Source organism: Bos javanicus, chromosome X (genome assembly GCF_032452875.1).
Source record: "Bos javanicus breed banteng chromosome X, ARS-OSU_banteng_1.0, whole genome shotgun sequence".
Classification (NCBI taxonomy): Eukaryota; Metazoa; Chordata; class Mammalia; order Artiodactyla; family Bovidae; genus Bos; species Bos javanicus.
This window is the reverse complement of record NC_083897.1, coordinates 52225193-52247503: the sequence shown is the minus strand read 5'-3', so window position 1 is coordinate 52247503 and position 22311 is coordinate 52225193. Positions and strand designations below refer to the sequence as shown.

General features: G+C 41.0%; 1 protein-coding gene across 2 annotated transcripts; it reads left to right on the top strand.

Annotated features, from left to right (window-relative positions):
• The first annotated feature begins 36 nt into the window (after window positions 1–36).
• On the top strand, window positions 37–5287 carry HNRNPH2 (heterogeneous nuclear ribonucleoprotein H2). Of its 2 annotated transcripts, none has more exons than XM_061409210.1 (2): window positions 37–155; window positions 3640–5287. In XM_061409210.1, the coding sequence occupies exon 2, from the start codon at window positions 3693–3695 to the stop codon at window positions 5040–5042; it is 1350 nt and encodes a 449-aa protein (XP_061265194.1). In that variant the 5' UTR covers window positions 37–155; window positions 3640–3692; the 3' UTR covers window positions 5043–5287. The 2 variants fall into 2 exon arrangements, with proteins under 2 accessions (XP_061265194.1, XP_061265193.1); XM_061409209.1 differs by having other exon boundaries at window positions 38–167.
• The last annotated feature ends 17024 nt before the right edge of the window (window positions 5288–22311 follow it).

The window sequence follows — 22311 nt, the reverse complement described above, 5'->3', positions numbered from 1 at the left end:
ATCCGGGGTTAGAGCCTAGCGGTGCTCACGTGATCGAGATCTCACATGACGTAGATCCTCACGTGACCTATCGCTTACGTGAGCAGAAGTAGTTCTGGTCGTCGTCTACCGTCTCGCTATAAGCCGTTTGAGGGAAGAAAGAGGAAAATTATCCGGTATCGTTAGAGGTTGGTGTGTGGGTGGGAACCGGGGACCCGGGGGTGGTGATGATGCAGACCAAAGCGGGGTCCGCGGGCCGCCTCCGCCTTTTTCGTTCCTGCTTTCCCCTCCCCCGCTCCCCCTTCCCCCATCTCAGTGCCGGGAAGCCGCCTTTGCTGCGCCTGGTGGGGAAATGGTGGACGCTCGTGACTGTCTGTGTTTTTGTATATCTGTCTGTCTGGGCGGGTCTCAAAGGACCCTTAAGAGAAACCGTAAGCTGAAAAACATTGGAAAACCACGTCCCCGAATTAGGAAAAACAGATCTTGAGTCCAGTGGTCTGAATGCTAGTCCACCCATTCAGGCACCCAGTTTCCAGTGCCTGATTGTCTGTAGGGAGAGGCACCAAGCGAATTTGATCTGTAGAGTCACATCTAGGCAAATACTGCGTGCCTGACCGCGGCGCCCAATGAATGTTTTTACTGAATTAAATATTTAAATAACGTTTATTTTTCCGGCTTTTAACAAGCTACATGTTCAATTTTTGGACTTTGGAAAAATAACGGTATGCTATAAATTGAAAAAAATACACGTAATTCATCACTCGCAGATAACTACTCAGCATTTCGGTCTGTAAAACGTCTGTATATAACACGCACATAAATGCACAAATTCTTAACTCACAAATGGAATCCGGGTTCCTACTTCAGGCAACAGAGTCCTCGTGGCCTTCCCAGGAGACACAGTGATGAAGCAGAACCTCCGTGTCCCCACACGGGATGTTAAGGCCTAGAGGGCTATAGGGACATTAAATGGAATGGGTCGTCCAAGAGTTAAGGCAAGCAAAAAACCAGTGTGTAAATCTGTCACTCAGACCTGAAAATGATCTATAGGAAGACAGCACTGCACATGCATTGTTCCAGGCACATCTTAGGGAGTTCGTGAATGTTGACTTGAATCTTTGGTGTAGTATTAGGGACTAAGTACACTTTGTACTTTCTTTCCAAGAGGCCCACTGTTCCCAGACCATGTCAGATAAGCCATACACATACAAAAATAGAAATTTTTATCAAATTTGCTATACGAAATATAACAAAAGTAAACATTTTAATTTGTTTTCTGGTTTTTTTTTTTTTTTTTTTGCTGAAATAAAATTTCTCTCTATAGAAAATTAGGAATGCACAAAAGAATTGAAAAAAGTTGAAAAAACCATAAACTTACTACTCAGAGTAGCCTCTATTAACATGTGACAAATTCCCCATGCATGTACTTTCCTAACTTTTAAAAGAATTCCAATTACAATGATTTTTTAAAATTAAACTATTTAGAAGTATATAGGGTAAAAAGTGAAATTCCTCTACATTCTTGCTACCCTATAGTGCTCCTTTTCTCAAAATACAACTTAACGTGCTTCCAGAACTTCTCTGCATTTACATACATATAGATGTGCCTGCTTATATTTTAAAATAAGTAGGTTCATACTATACATTATCCCTTCATTTAATTTAATTTGGAAATCTTCCAGGGTCAGGGAAGATTTTAAAAAAAATACAGCTACATGGCTTTCTGTTTTAAGGCTAAAGTATAATTCACTGTCATTCCCCTATTAATGGATAATTAGGTTTCTAATTTTCTGCCATCACTAACAATGCAACAGTGAACATTTGTGAGTATTTCTGTTGACCAGGTTCCTGGAAGGAATTCTAGCATGGTCGAAGGATATGTGAACATATATCTTTCTCACAGTTGTGGTTATAAAACAGTTATGATCTTAGGTCACTTAAGATTATAGCATAAGTAGTTTCTTATGTTATTCGATTTCCAATTTTTAAAGTGGGTAATATTTCATCTTTCTTAGTAAAATATCTTTCAAAAATATTTAGCTCCATAAACCTTTGTCTGAATTTCAGATCTTCTTAGGGCATATAACCAGAAGTTACATGTAGCAAAAGGCATGACATATATCCAAATTGCTTTCCAGAGATACTGCATCAACTTTCACTGCTCTGGGAATATATTAGTTTGGGAACCCTGAATATCAGTATCAACTTATCCTTCCTATTTTACTTTCACTGTGGTGATGGATGAAAAATGGCAATTAATTGTAGTTTTAACTTGTATTTCTGGTGATTGATGAGGATTGAACATTTCCCAGACTCTTCTGTATCTTCACATCTGTATTTCCCATACATTTAATCTGTTACCAAGTCTCCCAGAGTCCACTGCTTTGAATGCATAGATCATTATCTTGCCTCTCCCCCCTTTTAAAAAGTATCTTGCCTCCCCCCACCTTTTAAAAGTGCCATTGCCTTATATAAATACCTTAACATATCTCTAACAGAGCTCTAGCTGCTCTTGGTAGTGTCACCCCCACCCCCTCTCTTTGAGCGTCACACTGTTGCCATGGTGATCTTTCTGAAAGGTTCTGACTACTTGACTCTCCTCCCCTCACTTTCCTTCTTCTCCTTCCTCCCCTCACTTCTCTCTCCTTAGCTCCCTGCCCGCCTCTCTCCTCCCCTCAGTGCCCCATGTAAAACCCTTAAAAGGCCTCTAGCCTTTGTCTGATAAGACCTCCTGGATGAATACCTTGCCAGCCGTATCTCCTGCCTTGCCTCCTCCTATTTTATGCTCCATCATAATTTTTAGAATTTGTGGATCCCTGAGCCGGTTAGTCCTTTTCACTTAACTATTGTACGCTGATAGAATTGAGCAGTCAGTCCCTGCTTTATAACACCCTTTCACCCTGTCCATAGTTATGTCATAGTAGAGAAATGTTTATTTGCCCATTTTGTCTTCAGTGCAGATGCACAGTGCCTCTGTAGGACCACGAGTCATTTCTGGGCTCATTGATCCTTATATGCCAGAACCTGGTACTGGATCTGGCAACTGAACAACGTAAAATGAAGATGTAAATTCTCTGTAGTGTCTTTTTTCCATTTATCTCTTTGGCCTTAATATTTACTTGATTTTTTTTAATTTGTATGAGTTTTTCAATATAATAAAGATAGTAATGTATTTGTTGTAGTTATCTTGTTTGTTGTTTGTTTTTTATGTTTAATCTTACTTTTGATGTAATGAAGTTTTCCATTTTTATATAATCAGATGTAGCTGTCTTTTATGTCTTGATGTCTCTCACTGATTTAGTTGCCATTCATTTTGTGTATCTTTTCATCTTTTGTATATCTTTCCTGACTTTGTGTTTATATATGATGAATGTGGAAAACTTAGAACATACAGAAGTAGCCAAAGAAAACATTCCCTGAAACAAAGTTCCCATAATCTTACCACCCAGAAATAGCCACCATTAATGGTATCCAGCACATAAAATAGGTATCAAATAGTTGTTGAATGAATGAATGAGTTAGAAATTTGGTGAAGTCTTTCTGTTATACAAGTGTCTTAAGAAAAAGCTATCAGTGTAATTTTCTATTAATAGTTTGCTTTTTCTCTCTTAACCATATTATGAACATTTTTCCATGACAGTAGTCTTAATTTTTTTTCAGCTATACCAAAATTACATTGAACCGAACCTGCCAGCAAGAATTCAACAGCCACCATGATGCTGAGCACAGAAGGCAGGGAGGGGTTCGTGGTGAAGGTCAGGGGCCTGCCCTGGTCCTGCTCAGCTGATGAAGTGATGCGCTTCTTCTCCGATTGTAAAATCCAAAATGGCACATCAGGTATTCGTTTCATCTACACCAGAGAAGGCAGACCAAGTGGTGAAGCATTTGTCGAACTTGAGTCTGAAGATGAAGTGAAATTGGCTCTGAAGAAGGACAGAGAAACCATGGGACACAGATATGTTGAAGTATTCAAGTCCAACAGTGTTGAAATGGATTGGGTGTTGAAGCACACAGGTCCGAATAGTCCTGATACTGCCAATGATGGCTTCGTCCGGCTTAGAGGACTCCCATTTGGCTGTAGCAAGGAAGAGATTGTTCAGTTCTTTTCAGGGTTGGAAATTGTGCCAAATGGGATGACACTGCCGGTGGACTTTCAGGGGCGGAGCACAGGGGAGGCCTTTGTGCAATTTGCTTCGCAGGAGATAGCTGAAAAGGCCTTAAAGAAACACAAGGAAAGAATAGGGCACCGGTACATTGAAATCTTCAAGAGTAGCCGAGCTGAAGTCCGAACCCATTATGACCCCCCTCGAAAGCTCATGGCTATGCAGCGGCCAGGTCCCTATGACAGGCCAGGGGCTGGCAGAGGGTATAATAGCATTGGCAGAGGGGCTGGTTTTGAAAGGATGAGGAGGGGTGCCTATGGTGGAGGGTATGGAGGCTATGACGACTATGGTGGCTATAATGATGGATATGGCTTTGGATCTGATAGATTTGGAAGAGACCTGAATTACTGTTTTTCAGGAATGTCTGATCATAGATATGGAGATGGTGGGTCCAGTTTTCAGAGCACCACAGGGCACTGTGTACACATGAGGGGATTACCTTACAGAGCCACTGAGAATGATATTTACAATTTCTTCTCACCTCTTAATCCCATGAGAGTACACATTGAAATTGGACCTGATGGCAGAGTTACTGGTGAGGCAGATGTTGAATTTGCTACTCATGAAGATGCTGTGGCAGCTATGGCAAAAGACAAAGCTAACATGCAACACAGATACGTGGAGCTCTTCTTGAATTCTACCGCAGGCACGAGTGGGGGAGCCTATGATCACAGCTACGTAGAACTCTTTTTGAATTCTACAGCCGGGGCAAGTGGTGGAGCTTATGGTAGCCAAATGATGGGAGGCATGGGCATATCCAACCAGTCTAGTTACGGAGGTCCTGCCAGTCAGCAGCTGAGTGGTGGTTACGGAGGTGGATATGGTGGTCAGAGTAGTATGAGTGGATATGACCAAGTTCTGCAGGAAAACTCCAGTGACTATCAATCAAACCTCGCTTAGGCAGAGAAGGAGTACCAAACAACAACAGAAGTAACAGCAGTGCATTTATGGGAGTTAACTAGAATAGGAATGGTGTCAGGCATATCCAGTATGATTGGTACATGGGAATTATCATTGATTCTGATCACTCTTGGTCAGCTAGCTTCCTTTTCTTTTTCCTTTCATTCCTTTCATTCCTTTCTCTTTCCCTCCCTCTTACCCTCCCTCCCTCCCTCTTTCTTTGTTTCTTTTTCTCTCTTTTTTTTTAAGAAACAAAAATTAAGTTTAACAGTTTTGCATTACAGGCTTGTAATTCATGCTTACTGTAAAGTGGAAGTCAGGATTGTTTTAAAACTTCAAGCTCAGTAATTTTGAACACTGAAACATTCACTTAGGATGTAATAACAAAGTTCAGTATTGACCATAACTGTTAAAACAACTTTCAGCTTTCTTCAAGTTAGTTATGTTATAGGAGTGTACTTAAGCAGTAAGCGTATTTAGGTTAAAGCAATTTCACTTATGTTAAATGTTGCTCTTATACCATGATACATTGAAAACTTTGGATGCATGTTGAGAAACATGCTTTTCTGTAAAAACTCAAATATAGGAGCTGTGTCTACGATTTCAAGTGAAAACATTTGGCATGTTTGTTAATTCTAGCTTTTTGGTTTAATATCCTGTAAGGCACGTGAGTGTACACTTTTAATTTTTTTTTAAAAAAAGCTCTGGGACAATTTTGAGATGTAATACCAATACTTTTAGGAGTTTGGTCATGTTGTTTGTATGAAATTCTGAGGCTTTGATTTAAATCTTTCCTTGTATTGTGATTTCCATTAGATGTATTGTACTAAGTGAAACTTGTTAAATAAATCTTCCTTTTAAAAACTGGAAAAATCTTGTACAGCTTCATTTTTATTACATTCTGTCTTACAAGCCATTTCTTTTATACAGTCCTCTGCTGGTGGAATTTAAATTGGTTTTAATTTTAATTATTATAAATATATCTTCAAATCTTTATGCATACATCGTTGCACATTATTTATTTCTAAGATATATTCCTAGAAGTGGAATTGCTTTGTCAAAGGTCCACACATTTTTGAGACTTCTGATTTATATTGCCAGAAAGATTATGGTACTTTGTGTTTCCACTAGGAGTGTATTTTTAAAAATTTAGCATCCTCATATGAATGAATCCTCATAGGATTCCCATAGCATCCTCAATGAAGCACATTTTTCTCCTTGATCTTGGCCAGTTTGTTAGTTGAAAGTTGTATCCCATTATTATTTTACTTTGTCTTCCTTAGACTAATACTGAGATGGAGCATCTTTGTGTTTGTTTCTATGTTTATCCTCATCACATCCACAGGACTATTGAGCTACTCTGGAGACATTGTACTTTTTCAAGGCAGCATGCTCCAAAATTCAAAGAAGTAAAGACCAATAAATAATCCTCTTCCTTTCATTTAACTGTCAGTTCAGAAGATCTGAGACACCTTTATATGTTTAAAAGAAGAAGTAGACCTATGTTACAGAAACAATTCCGTGTCCTCCATGAATTCGTTAATAGTCTCTGAACACTCTTTAAGGTATTTTTTTTAATTGGAGGATAATTGCTTTACAAGTTGTGTTGATTTCTGCTGTACAATGAGATGAATCAGCTCTTTAAGGTTTTTAAGGGGGCATTTAAAGCTTGTTTTAAATCATTGGTTCTCAAACTTTAGTATGCGCCAGAATCATCTTATGGGGCTTGTTAAAACGTTGGTTACTGGGGCCCACTCTTAAGATTGAAATTCAGTAGTTCGGGGGTGGTGTTCGAGAATATGCTGATGTGGCTGGTCTCAAGACCATGTTTTGTGCTTCATCATAGTTCTCTAATGGCTACAAGCCTATAAACCCTAAAATGCAACTCTAAGAAGCTGCTTGCTCCCTGATTTTTGATTGCCTCCCCCACTATCCTGTATCAAGTAGTTTAAACTTTCTATGAAAGTATAAATTGCATATGGCTATTGATAATACTTTGCATCTCCCGTGAGGACTTTGAAAACCTGTGACATCTGAGGTTACCTTACACTTCTGCCCATATCATAGTGGTCATTAACCATTACACTTCTGGATGCCCTCAGGCCAATACCAGTTGCACCTGAACTTTGATAGATGTTTTTGTAGATTTCCTGCCTAGCCTGGAAATCCTTGGTCTGTTTAGAGCTTGAGCCCAGAGAAACGCTCTGAAGTCGGAAGCAACTACCAAATTGGTATTACCTGATTCCATTTTTGAATCAGGACACTTGAATAGGACACTATTTATTGAAAACCATGCTGAGGATACAGTGGGTAGTGATTTGAAATTCTTCAATGACTTCTGCTGCTACTGCTGCTAAGTCGCTTCAGTCGTGTCTGACTCTGTGCGACCCCATAGATGGCAGCCCACCAGGCTCCCCGTCCCTGGGATTCTCCAGGCAAGAACACTGGAGTGGGTTGCCATTTCCTTCTCCAATGCATGAAAGTGAAAAGTGAAAGGGAAGTAGCTCAGTCATGTCCGACTCTTAGCGACCCCATGGACTGCAGCCTACCAGGCTCCTCCACCCATGGGATTTTCCAGGCAAGAGTACTGGAGTGGGGTGCCATTGCCTTCTGCCATTGTCTTCTCAATGACTTCTAATTTCTGTCAAAGTTGCCAAGAAAGCAAGATACCATTTCAACTCATGTCATACCAAGCCAGTTATTTACTTTGCCCTCCTAAGGCTTTCAGGAGGCTTTTTTCAGAGGGTTCACAAGTAGGAGTTTTTGCTTTCCAGGCTGCTCATTTTCCAGAACATTCTCTTAGTATAAGCAAAGATTCTTCAGTTAGCCACTAGATGTCACCAAACCCCAGGATAGCCTTGGCTGATCCCAGCCCACCCCACCTCAACCACCCTGTGAATTGATACACAATTGCACTGTAAGTTTTATCTACAAATCAAGGTCTTTTCCTTCAGGGAAAATTCTGTCAGCAAAAATGAGGATTTCTCCAAGCTGAGCCTCGAGGACTGTTGCAAAACAGCTGCTGATGGAAAGAAATTCCATTTGCTGTGTGTGATACCAGGGTGAGATTGTCACAAGGGCCATTTCACAACTTGCTCCCACATTGATCAAAATTCGGTCTTGTGAATGTAAAAAAAAAAAAAAAAAACCCACACATGTGCATGGGGTCACAAGCTTAGCGTGGTGCAAGACCTCATTTGGGAAAAGAGGGTGTTTAAGCCTGGAGCTTCTGTAGAAATGCTTTTTCCAAGAGTCCTTTTTCTCCCTCCCTCCCTCCTTTCACAGGGCTCATTTGTCAAGCACGCATGTCATCACGTCAAGGCCATCCCCACTTTAGAGATGAGAAAACTGAGTCTCTAGGAGAGTAAGAATCAACTTTGTCTTTAGTGAAGAAGCAGGATGCTGGAGGGAGAGGAAATGACGTCTGGCCAGGGAAAGAGAAGGAAATGTCTCGGATCCTCAAGGGATGATGTAAGGGTGGTCTTGCCCTGGGACGTGAGTCAGGAGGGTGGCGCTGACCAGCGCTGGGTCCAGCGGCTCCTCTATATCTCCCCAGACTGCAGTCCCCTTTCCACACGGCTTAGCCCGCCGAGTGACGGTGAGAGGATCAGGTAGGGGCCCCTCTGGAAGACAAAGAAAGAATTTGGAAAGAATTCATTGTTCCTTCTCACCGTCTGCTTTCCAGAGACCCTGGACACTCCCCATCCAACCCCCTGGTGTATTTCCTTTCCCAAGAGGTATAGGGAAGAGGTCTGGCCCTGGCCGTTCTGGGATAAGCACGGGCCTTGTATGAGGGGGCGTGGTTAGCGCGATGACTGACAGTTGGTGGCTTCCAGGAGGAAGAAACTTCTGGAGTCTCCCTGCCCATCTCTGAGAGGGGTGAAAACTACTTTGGTAACCATCTGCTGCTGCTGCTGCTACTAAGTCACTTCAGTCGTGTCCGACTCTGTGCGACCCCATAGATGCCAGCCCACCAGGCTCCCCGGTCCTTGGGATTCTCCAGGCAAGAACACTGGAGTGGATTGCCATTCTAGGGCATGCTAAATCCGGCCCCCCATAGATGAAAAAATTAAATCATAGTCAATTTAAGAAAGAAATGGGCATTTTTATTGAACCAACCTGAGGATTATAACCTGGATGACCAGCTCTTAAAGAACTTTGAGCACTGCTCCAAAGAGGTGAAGGGGAAGATTTCAGAGAAACAAAGAGCGAGAGCTGTGAGTTTCAGGTTTATTTGGAGATATTGAAGACTATAGCTCTGGAGATGGCTTCTCAGAAAGTTCTGAGGAACTGCTCCCAAGAGGTAAGGGGGGAGGTCAATATGTATAAGCACAACACAGCACGACAAAGGTTAGTGACTTCAGTGAGTAATGACTCAATTCTTGTAGAAGCAGGTGGTGAATGACCTTCTTTAGTTGGCGTGGAAGTGAAAGTATTAGTCGCTCAGTACTGTCCGACTCTTTGAGACCCCATGGACTGTGGCCCACCAGCTTTCTCTGTCCATGGAATTCTCCAGGCAAGAATACTGGAGTGGTAGCCATTTCTTTCTCCAGGGGATCTTTACAAACTGAGCCACAAGGGAAGCCCTTCTTTAGTTGGCAGTGCCCCATTATTGTCAGCATATGCACAAAGTTTCAGATCAGATCAGTTGCTCAGTCGTGTCCAACTCTTTGCGACCCCATGAATCGCAGCATGCCAGGCCTCCCTGTCCCTCACCAACTCCCGGAGTTCACTGAGACTCACGTCCATCGAGTCAGTGATGCCATTCAGCCATCTCATCCTCTGTCATCCCTTTCTCCTCTTGCCCCCAATCCCCCCCAGCATCAGAGTCTTTTCCAATGAGTCAACTCTTCGCATGAGGTGGCCAAAGTACTGGAGTTTCAGCTTTAGCATCATTCCTTCCAAAGAAAACCCAGGGCTGATCTCCTTCAGAATGGACTGGTTGGATCTCCTTGCAGTCCAAGGGACTCTCAAGAGTCTTCTCCAACACCACAGTTCAAAAGCATCAATTCTTGGGCACTCAGCTTTCTTCACAGTCCAACTCTCACATCCATACGTGACCACTGGAAAAACCATAACCTTGACTAGACGAACCTTTGTTGGCAAAGTAATGTCTCTGCTTTTGAATATGCTATCTATGTTGGTCATAACTTTCCTTCCAAGGAGTAAGCGTCTTTTAATTTCATGGCTGCAGTCACCATCTGCCGTGATTTTGGAGCCCAGAAAAATAAAGTCTGACACTGTTTCCACTGTTTCACCATCTATTCCCCATGAAGTGATGGGACCGGATGCCATGATCTTCGTTTTCTGAATGTTGAGCTTTAAGCAAACTTTTTCACTCTTCTCTTTCACTTTCATCAAGAGGCTTTTGAGTTCCTCTTCACTTTCTGCCATAAGGGTGGTGTCATCTGCATATCTGAGGTTATTGATATTTCTCCCGGCAATCTTGAGTCCAGCTTGTGTTTCTTCCAGTCCAGCATTTCTCATGATGTACTCTGCATATAAGTTAAATAAACAAGGTGACAATATACGGCCTTGATGTACTCCTTTTCCTATTTGGAATCAGTCTGTTGTTCCATGTCCAGTTCTAACTGTTGCTTCCTGACCTGCATACAAATTTCTCAAGAGGCAGATCAGGTGGTCTGGTATTCCCATCTCTTTCAGAATTTTCCAGGTTTATGGTGATTCACACAGTCAAAGGCTTTGGCATAGTCAATAAAGCAGAAATAGATGTTTTTCTGGAACTCTCTTGCTTTTTTGATGATCCAGCAGATGTTGGCAATTTGATCTCTGGTTCCTCTGCCTTTTCTAAAACCAGCTTGAACATCTAGAAGTTCACGGTTCACATATTGCTGAAGCCTGGCTTGGAGAATTTTGAGCATTACTTTACTAGTGTGTGAGATGAGTGCAATTGTGTGGTAGTTTGAGCATTCTTTGGCATTGCCTTTCTTTGGGATTGGAATGAAAACTGACCTTTTCCAGTCCTGTGGCCATTGCTGAGTTTTCCAAATTTGCTGGCATATTAAGTGCAGGCATTTTATGACCATTTAGCATTCCACACTATGAGGAATGTTAATTCCCAGGTCAGGTGAGGATTTCATTGATAAGCCATGCAATGTACTAGTCTGTTCTGGTCGAGGAAATGGTTCCCTCTTGTTGCTTAGTCTCATATCTAGAGTTACACTAGAGTTACACTATTACAATCATTGATCTTATAGAACTATATTTGGTCAAATATTCCAAGTTACCTAGCCATCATTATTTTTATTGGAGGTTCAATCATACTTTGGTAATGCAAAAAACAATAGTTTTGTAAAATAGGCAGACTACAAGTAATATAACTAATAACATTGTGTTTTTCTGCTTGTTTATTTTTTGGCCATACCATGTGGCTTGTGGAATCTTAGTTCCCTGACCAGGTATTGAACCTGCAAACTCAGCAATGAAATCATGGATTCGGAACCCCTAGACTACCAGGGAATTCCTAGCTAGTAACATTAATAGGGTTATAAGTACATACTTATATAAGAACTTTGATTAAGTGTGGCCCAGTATATCCCCAGGTCTGTTCCATACCAATCTCTATCTTCAAGGTAATGATTATTTTGGCATTGCCCATAAGGCACCCAGCTCAATTACCTAGTGTCATTAGGCTGATTATCCTTCGTATGATTCATTTGTTCCTAACATTGGGGGCTGTAAACTTAGATGATCGTAACCTGATGTTAATCATATTAATCTATTCCATAACTGAAGAAGGTTATATTCTTTGATTGAAATTTAGCTAGTTTCTCTGACTGAGCTTGAGTAACTTTAAAAGAAAAGTCATTTATGGTCACGCTCAGAGCAAGTATGATTGATTGGCCAAGGGAGGGAATCCCATCTACTAATTATCAATACTGGCCAAAACAGAACTATAACTTCTTTCTTCTAGAATAAATTTCCTAAGGGCCGTCCAATTAGAGTCTTGGAGAGGATAAATCCATCAAGGTAACCCAGAAGTATTGGATGTAGCTAAGTGTGGGATCGAGGATCTATGGAAAACAGGCAAGGAGAGGGAAGAATGAATTCTTATCAGATTCTTTCTTTGTCCTCCAGAGGCACCCCTACCTGACCCTCTCCCTACCACTCAGTGGGCTAGCTGTGGGGAAAGGGGACTGAAGTCTGGAGAGCGATAGAGGAACAGCTAGAAAAAACATTGATTTATGCAAAAGTCCAAGAAATTGAACTTGGGCAAACTCTGGGAGATAGTGAGGGACAGGGAGGCCTGGCGTGCTAGAGTCCATGGGGGCCAAAGAGTTGGACACAACTTAGTGACAAAGCAGCAACAATCAAGAAATTAAGAAAGCACTGTAAATATACAGGTCAGGTCCAGTACCTTGGGATAGTTTTCTGCTTCTGATATCATCTTCTCATCATGATATGGGTGTAGTTCCTCCTATGTCGGAGCATTGGTTTAAGGTGATTTTGAGATCAGCAGTCTTCTGTACAGACCAGTCCCATGCAGGAGCACTTTCTAAGTGAGAAATATGAATCCAGAGTCAATTCCATTCAGTTTTGCTGTGTATGAGTTAGTTAAGAGAATCTGAAAAGGGTCCTTCCTTCTAGGTTGGAGGCAGTCCTTTAAATGGTATCTTTTCCAGTATGCATAATATCCTAGTTGCAGGTCATGAGGCATCTGATCTTTATTCCAAGATAGATTACTATGATAAGTTCAGAAAGAAACTTATTATAGGGTATCCTTTTAGTAATTTAATTAAACTTTATAATAGTATAACACTGCAACAAGGAGTCATCTAGGAAGGGAGTCTTAGTCAGTGAATGCCAAACCTCAGGGGCCTCCCTGATGGCTCAGTAGTAAACAATCCATCTGCCAGTGCAGAAGACTTGGATTTGATCCCTGGGTTGGGAAGATTCCCCTGGAGAAGGAAATGGCAACCCACTCCAGTATTCTTGCCTGGGAAATCCCATAGACAGAGGAGCCTGGTGGGCTACAGTCTATGCGGTCACAAAAGAGACATGACTTAGCGACTAAAACAGCAACAACAACCAAACCTCAGCGCTAGAACTTAATATCCACAAAAGTGTATTATTTTTAAAATTTAAAAAAAAATTGAAGTGTAGTCATTTACAATGTTGTACCTATCTCTGCTGTACAGCAAAATGACTCAGTTATACACGTATGTATATTCTTTTCTTAATATTCTTTTCCATTATGGTTTATCACAGAATATTCAATATAGTTCCCTGTTCTATACATTAAGACTTTGTTGTTTACCCATTCAAAATGTAATAGTTCTCATCTACCCACCCCAAACTCCCAAACTTGCAGTCCATCCTTCCCTCAGCCCTTTCTTGGCAATCATCAGTCTGTTCTCCGTGTCTATTTCTGTTTTGTGGATAAGTTCATTTGTGTCGTATTTTAGATTACACATATGTGGTATCATATAGTATTTTTCTTTTTCTGACTTACTTCACTTAGTATGATAATTTCTAGTTGCATCCATGTTGCTGCAAATGGCAGTATTTCATTCTTTTTAATGGCTGAGTAGTATTCCATTATATATATATCTTTATCCACTCATCTGTCTATAGACATATAGATTGTTTCCATGTTTTGGCTATTGAGAACAGTGCTGCTGTGAACACAGGGGTGCATGTATCTTTTTGAATTATAGTTTTGGCCGAGTATATTCCTAGGAGTGAGATTGCTGGATAATATGGTAATTTTATTTTTAGTTTTATGAGGAACCTCCATACTGTTTTTTCCATAGTGGATGTACCAACGTACATTTCCACTACATCCTCTCCAGCATTTGTTATTTGTAGACTTTTTGATATGGACCATTTTTAAAGTCTATTGAACTTGTTACAATATTGTTTCTGTTTTATGTTTTGTTTGTTTTTGGCCAGCATGTGGGATCTTAGATCCTTGGCCAGGGATCAAACCTGTATTCCCTGCTTTGGAAGGTGACGTCTTAACCACTGGACCATGAGGGAAGTCCATGTTATTTGTAAACTTTTCATTGATGGCCATTCTGACTGATGTGAGGTAGTACCTCACTGTAGTTTTGATTTGCATTTCTCTTATAATTTGCGATGTTGAGCATCTTTTCATGTGCCTACTGGCCATTTGTATGCCTTCTTTGGAGAAATGTCTATTAAGGTCTTCTGCCCATTTTTCATTTGGGTTGTTTGATTTTTGTTGAGTTGTACGAGTTGTAAGTCCTTGTCTGTCACATCATTTGCAAATATTTTCTCCAATTCCATAGGGTTGTCTTTCCATTTTTAATGGTTTTCTTTGCTGTGTAAAAGCTTGTAAGTTTGATTAGGTACCATTTGTTTATTTTATTTTTTTCTATTGCCTCAGGAGACTAACCTAAGAAAACATTCGTATGATTTATGTCAAAGAATGTTTACAAAGCTGTATTATTGAAACATAATTTTTTCTGTCTAAAATTACCCTTATTTCTACTAACTATAGCTAAATTAAGACTATTTTATGTGTAAAATAAGTCTGATTTCGATAATCTTGGCTTGATTATTTACATAAGTGATTGAGCATACAGAGTTTTTCAAAAAACTGGCTTTGCTGGAACTTTTCATAATCTTAGATTCAAATTTCAAAAGGCCTTCAGGCCAGGAAAGCCATGGCATGGACTTGTGATCAGTTATCACCTTCAGTATCTATAGACTTGGATGACTTCCTCTCTTTTTGAGGTCCCCAAGATATTTTGAAATTCTTTCATCTGTCAGTAGGTGGCCTTTCTTAAGCCTGATAACAGCCTGTTAAGGCTGTTGGAAACCTAAGAATTTCCAATTTATGGAGGGATCATTCAGAGAGAAAAGATAAATTTTACAATTCTGCTTTTGTGTGTACGTGTGCTCAGTCATGTCTGACTTTTGCAACCCCGTGGACTGTAGTCTGCCAGGCTCCTCTGTCCTTGGGATTTCCCAGGCAAGAATACTGGAGTGGGTGCCATTTCCTTGTCCATGGGATCTTCCCTACCCAGGGATCTTGTGTCTCCTATATTGGCAGGCATATTCTTTATCGTTAGTGCTACCTGGGAATCAATTCTGCTTACAAAGGTATTAATATAGGGCTTCCCTGATGGCTCAGACAGTAAAGAATCCACCTGCAATGCAGGAGACTTGGGTTCAATCCATGGGTTGGGAAGATCCTCTGGAAAAGGGAATGGCAACACACTCCAGTATTCTTGTCTGGGAAATTCCATGGACAGAGGACCCTGGTGGGCTACAGTTCATGGGGTTGCAAAGAGTCAGACATGATTGAGTGACTAGTGCTTTCACTTTTTTTTTTTGTAATTAGCTTAAGGAGAAAGGTTTCCTTATGTCTGGAGAACACAGATTAGAAGCCAATAATATTTCAGACCAAAAAATCCCATAAAGTTATAACCATATTTATCAGTTCACTCAGTCATATGCAGCTAATTCTTTATCTTTTGTTAACAGTTTTACAAAACCATCAGGTTTCCATTGAGTCAGTTCAGTCACTCAGTCATGTCCAGTTCTTTGCAACCCCATGGACTTCAGCACGCCAGGCTTCCCTGTCTACCTCCAACTCCCAGAGTTTACTCAAACTCATGTCCATCGAGTCGGTGATGCCATCCAACCATCTCATCCTCTGTCATCCCCTTCTCCTCCCTCCTTCAATCTTGCCCAGCATCAGGGTCTTTTCTAGTGAGTCAGTTCTTCACATCAGATGGCCAAAGTATTGGAGCTTCAGCTTCAGCATCAGTCCTTCCAATGAATATTCAGGACTAATCTCCTTTAGGATGGACTGGTTGGGTCTCCTTGCAGTCCAAGGAACTTTCAAGAATCTTCTCTAACATCACAGTTCAAAAGCATCAATTCTTCGGTGCTCAGCTTTCTTTATAGTCCAACTCTCACATCCATACATGACTACTGGAAAAACCATAGACATTTGACTAGACAGACCTTTTTTGGCAAAGTAATGTCTCTGCTTTTTAATATGCTGTCTAGGTTGATCATAGCTTTCCTTCCAAGGAGCAAGTGTCTTTTAATTTCATGGCGGCAGTCACCATCTGCAGTGATTTTGGAGCTCCCCAAAATAAAGTCTTTCACTGTTTCCATTGTTTCCCCATCTATTTGTCATGAAGTGATGGGACCAGATGCCATGATCTTAGTTTTCTGAATGTTGGATTTTAAGCCAACTTTTTCACTCTCCTCTTTCACTTTCATCAAGAGGCTCTTTAGTTCTTCTTCACTTCCATTAAATTCTAATGGGTTTCCATTAGAATTATTTAATTTCTTATCCAATTCAGTGGTATGATCTGAAATTTGTTGGAACATACTTGTCAAAAAGTCCTTTCTATGAATCTTCTTGAAGATGAAGCTTTTTTGCAAAGGCATCAGAGTAGTCTAATGGGTTTCCATTAGAATTATTTAATTTCTTATCCAATTCAGTGGTATGATCTGAAATTTGTTGAAACATACTTGTCAAAAAGTCCCTTCTATGAATCTTCTTGAAGATGAAGCTTTTTTGCAAAGGCATCAGAGTAGTCTAATGGGTTTCCATTAGAATTATTTAATTTCTTATCCAATTCAGTGGTATGATCTGAAATTTGTTGGAACATACTTGTCAAAAAGTCCTTTCTATGAATCTTCTTGAAGATGAAGCTTTTTTGCAAAGGCATCAGAGTAGACAATAACTGTCAATGAATGACAGACTTAAAAAGGCACAGTTAAGGACCTGATTATTATTATTCAACCAACGAAGCAAGAATATGCAATGGAGAAAAGATAGTCTCTTCGGTAAGTAGTGTTGGCAAAGCTGGACAGTTGCATGTAAATCAAAGAATTTAGAACACTCTCTCACACCATACACAAAAATAAACTCAAAATGGCTCAATCTTTGTAGAGCCAGATAGCTACTGATATTTTTTACTTGACAAAGGGTATTTGAAATCAAGGACACGTCTTGGTATAAGGTTACTGCTATTTTTGAGGAACAGATACTTTAGTTAATGGTTTTTGTGCTTTTCTAAGGGCTTCCCTGCTGGCTCAGTGGTATTTGCTTGTAATGTATGAGACGCATGTTCGAGCTTGGGTTGAGAAGATCCCCTGGAGAAGGGAATGGCAAACCACCCCAGTATTCTTGCCTGGAGAATCCTATGGACTGAGGAACCTGGCAGGCTACAGTCCATGGGGTCACAGAGTTGAACACTACTGAAGTGAGCATGCATGCACGCATGCACATGTGCACGCGTGCTTTTCTAAATATAGGAAGATGCAATAAATTGGGTTCATAAAATTTTCTCTTGGAAATATCTAACTCTCTAAGGGCCAGTTTTGCCAGTTCTCCCAGTGAACAATGTGCCTCATCCTGAGCTTTGTCCTGAATTCACTTCAGGGTGTACTGTAGGTCAGTGACTTCAGTGGCTAATAACTTGATTCTTGTAGAACTGAATAGTGGGCAACATTGTTTTATGATTACCCTCCCCTTTGGTCTTCATTTTGACCAAAGTTTGGGAGGCATTTCATTTTGTCCCACAGAACTATGAATGCTCATTCCTAGGTCAGACCAGGATTTCATTGTTAGGTCACTCAATGTGCTATTCCTAGACTAGGCCCTGTTAACAGTAGCCAAAAGTCTCTGGACCACCTGTCTTACTAGACAGTTATCATCCAGGAAAAGATTCCCTCTTGTTGTTTCTTCCCATATCTAAAGTTACACTATTACAACCATTAACCTTACAGAACTATATTTGGTCAATTTTTTCAAGTAGCCTGGTCATCATTATTTTTATTGGAGGCTGTCATACATTTGGTAATGTAAGAAACAATAATCTTGTAAAATAGCATGTAAGTAATATAGCTAGTCAAGGCTATGGTTTTTCCAGTGTCATGTATGGATGTGAGAGTTGGACTGTGAAGAAGGCTGAGCGCCGAAGAATTGATGCTTTTGAACTGTGGTGTTGGAGAAGACTCTTGAGAGTCCCTTGGACTGCAAGGAGATCCAACCAGTCCATTCTGAAGGAGATCAGCCCTGGGATTTCTTTGGACGGAATGATGCTAAAGCTGAAACTCCAGTACTTTGGCCACCTCATGCGAAGAGTTGACTCATTGGAAAAGACTCTGATGCTGGGAGGGATTGGGGGTAGGAGAAGGGGACGACAGAGTATGGGATGTCTGGATGGCATCGCTGACTCGATGGACGTGAGTCTGAGTGAGCTCTGGGAGTTGGTGATGGACAGGGAGGCCTGGGTGCTGCAGTTCATGGGGTCACAAAGAGTCGGACACGACTGAGCGACTGAATTGAACTGAACTGAATATAGCTAGTAAGATTAATAAGTTAATAAGTAAATATTTAACTTAAGAACTTGCCCTAAATATGGCCCAGTATCTCTCCAGGTCCTATGACCAGTCTGTTCTGTACTATCTTTAAGGAAAGTGATATATTAGCATGTATACTGTACATAACATTCAGCAAAGATGACTACACATACAAGGTGAGTGGTGGGTCATTGAGACCCTTTACAGGATTGAGAAAGGAATGCTATTTTCTAAGGAGTTACATGGCTGGCATCAGAAGTAAAAAAATTGATCTTTATGACTGGGCAGGTATTTCTGCCACTGGCAAGATCTGGTTAACGTGGAAAGCAGATATATATTGGAGGGCAGGGAGGAGGCCAAATGAAAAAGAAAAGATTTTAACTTAACTTAAAATATGAATTTTTATTTCATCACCTGGGAACCTCCCTTCCCCTCCCAAGCCCCATTGGCTCCCTTTGGTCCAGCTGGGCACTAGAAGTAGGAGGCCCAAGGCTAAACCAGGCTACTGGCCAGGGAAGGAATGGCCCTGGAGCCTCCTTGGGGCCTCCTCCATGGGTCATCTTGGGCTGATCCCCTGGGGAGTTGTGCTTCTCGTGCCCAGCATTCCCCCACTCCAGGGCAGCCCAGAGAGCAGGTGGTGATCTATTTTTCTCTATGAAGAGCCCCTTGCTTGGGACACGATGGTGGTGGTGGTGGTGGTGGTTCAGTCACATCTGACTCTTTTTGGCCCCATGGACTGTAGCCTCCCCAGGCTCCTCAGTCCAAGGGATTTCCCAGGCAAAAATACTAGAATGAGTTGCCGTTTCCTCCTCCAGGGGATCTTCCCGATCCGAGGATTGAACATGGGCCTCCTCAATCTCCTGCATTGCAGGTGGATTCTTTATCAACTGAAACACCAGGGAAGCCGGCCTGGGACACAGTAGCATTCAAAATATGCTTATTTTCAGTTGAGTGTTGATTCAACTTTTATGTCTTGTGATTAACCCTCTTTCTTCTGTTCTAGAAGCTCCCACTGTTGACTGGCCAGGTGTCATAGCACCACACTGGAACTTTAAAATGTTCTGAAAACATCTTGGATCTTCTGCTTTCGTATTCCTCAACTCATATTATTGTCCTCTTTTTTTTGCATTTTTTTCTCTGCAAGAAAGCCTTAAGATATTCTACATCTTTCCTGAAATATTCTTTCATTCCTCAGTTCATATTGATTTGTTGTCTCCTAAATCTTTTTGAGCAAATAATGAAATACAGTTCATACTCGGTGGTTGTCAAATTATTTCACATGTGGTAGTTTTGATTTTTGCTTGGTAGTTAGGCTGCATTTTTTATCCTTAGGCAAACATGAGGGTCTTCAAAGTGCCTATGGGGTGGGGATGAGAAAGTGACTGCAAATGGGCATGAAAGGTTTTTTAGAGACATTTCATTAAATGTCCTAAGCTTAGATTGTGGTGATGGTTTGTATGACTCTAAATTTACTAAAAAAACATTGAATTATAGACAAAACAGGTGAACTTTATGAATATAAATTATACCTGAAATAAATATTTAAAATGCTTATGGAGTAATAAGTATACTGGAGATATGGTATGTTTTGTGGGGAGACTAACAGGAAGGGTAGGTCATAATGATAAAAATACAACTGCCTGAAGAATTGACAAAGACTCTCTCCTTGACCAAACTTTAACCAGGCTCTTCTAAGTCTCCTTTACAATTAGGCCTGGTTCTGGGACCCTATCCTGTGGTCATATCCTCAGGATGGCTCTCATAGTTTGAGCAAGAATCCTGCAAAGTCATCCCCCATCCTTGATATTTGATCATCTTGGCCTGCTTCTAGCAAGAATTTCATTGTCAGTTTAGTAAGAATCTCTCTCCCTTTCATGTCTCCTCTCAGTAGTTTTTCTATCCTCTGATTCTCTCACTCTATTCTTTGGCTATAAACCCCCACATGTCCTATTGTATTCAGAGTTGAGCCCAGTTCTATACTGAAGTCTCTTTTCCCCTATTGCAAGGTAAGGAATAAAATCTGTCTTTACTGCTTTTATCTGTTGTCTGGATCTGTTCCTCTTTGATAGAAGGCATTCTCAGACAGTGCTTCTAGTAGTATATATCAGTCTAACCTGCTGGACAGGGGGAAATATTTTTTAAAGACCAGCTAAAAATGCCTACTCATGCATTCACAAAATACTTATTGAGGGCCAACTTACTGCCAAGCATGTTGGATGCTGAGGAAACAGATGTGAGCAAAAATCATCTACAAGGTCTCTGTCTTCATGGAGCTCGTAGCTTAGTAGGGGAGCCAAATAGCATGCAAATATCTATACAACTGTGCACTTGCAGTAAGGATAAGTACAGGGAAGAGGGGGTCCATGATGCTATGAGGGCCTGTGAAATGGGGAGATTTGACTAGTCAAGGTTGTCAGGAATGTTGTTCTAAGAATGTTTATTGAGCTGAGAAGTCACAGAAGAATAGACTAATTGTATTGGAGCTGGAGGTTGAGGAGAAGGCTTAAGGCTGTGTGTTCAGAGAGAGCAGGCAGTAAAAGAGACTGAGAGAATGCCAGTACGGCTGGAGGCAAGAGGCAGTGAGAGAGCACTGGGGCCAATTCCCATCTGTCTATCCATCCACTGTTCATTCATTCAAAAAATATCTACTGCGTATTGATCATGTGCTAAACCTCATGTGAGGTGTGACTTTGACCCCAAAGTGGAACCATTTATTTTCCACAAAGCATGGACCCTACAGGGGCCTGAGTTAGGAGTGAACAGGTTTGGGGTTAAGGTAAGAAGTGGGGATGGAGTCTCAGATGGAAGAAAAGTCATATTTCTTGAGCATGGGTTGTGTCACTTCCATGGGAACCTGGGAAGCACATTAAACCCCAAGAGGATTCCTGAAGTTGGTGTGATCTCATCACCTAGACTCTCAGAGACATGCCGCTGCCTATCAACAGAAGGACATACTGTTTACCTAGCTGTCACCTCCCTCTGTCTCCCAAGGTCTTGGAATAATACTGTTGTCAGAAAGTTGTGAGTAAAATAAAAAATGTTATATAAGTGTACAGCTTCATTTGAGATGAAATTTAGAACTTAAAAGTCTAGAAAATAAAGCATGATGCATATTAACCACAACAAATAAGATCTTGAAATAAGTGGAAGAGACAAAAGATAACACTTGTATGCTGTTATCACTTGAAATAATATTCTTTTTGGCATTCTTATGCCAAAATATCCCTACCCCTGCTCCAACCAAAAGCACATTATCCAGGCTGGATTTCCTGACATTATTTGTAGAGTCCTGAGCTGGCATTCAATGCTTCCCACTCCATGGATCCAAAGTACATTTCCAGTCCTCTCTTCCAAGTCCTCTGTGCTCTTGGTAAACAACACCATTGTCTGTTTCCCTCAAGAGACTCTTGCCTTCTCCACACCCTTTTAAGATGCTAGAGTTCAATTTTCACAGGGTTTTGCTCTCCCACACATATGATGCCATTTCATTTTCAGATCAACCCCAGGAGGGGACACTGTTACTCTCATTTCAAAGAAGTAGAAACCAAGTATCAGGGAGGGGGAAGGACCAGTCTTAGTTTGGTAAAGAAACAGATTGCTGGAGAAAATGAAATTGTTCTTAGATTAAATGACAAAATGAATATGATCTTTAGTTTATACTCATGTTACATAATTGATGTTTATTATGAAGTCTGTGGCGGTGAAAGGAATTTGCCCCTTCCCATTTAGCTCAATTTCCAGATTCCTTGCCCCTGCTTGTATCTATTTTGTGGAGGAAGAGTGTCAAAGAGCAAGAATAGGAAATGTGCCAACCCTGGGGAGAAGAGTCTATACTTGGGTTGCAGCTACCAAGTAGGGGTGGTTAAGGCAAGTCACCTTTCTCCATGCAGAGTCCCTTCCCTGGCACACAGTAGGTGCTCAGTGTATGTTTATTCCCAGTTGACAAGTTGGC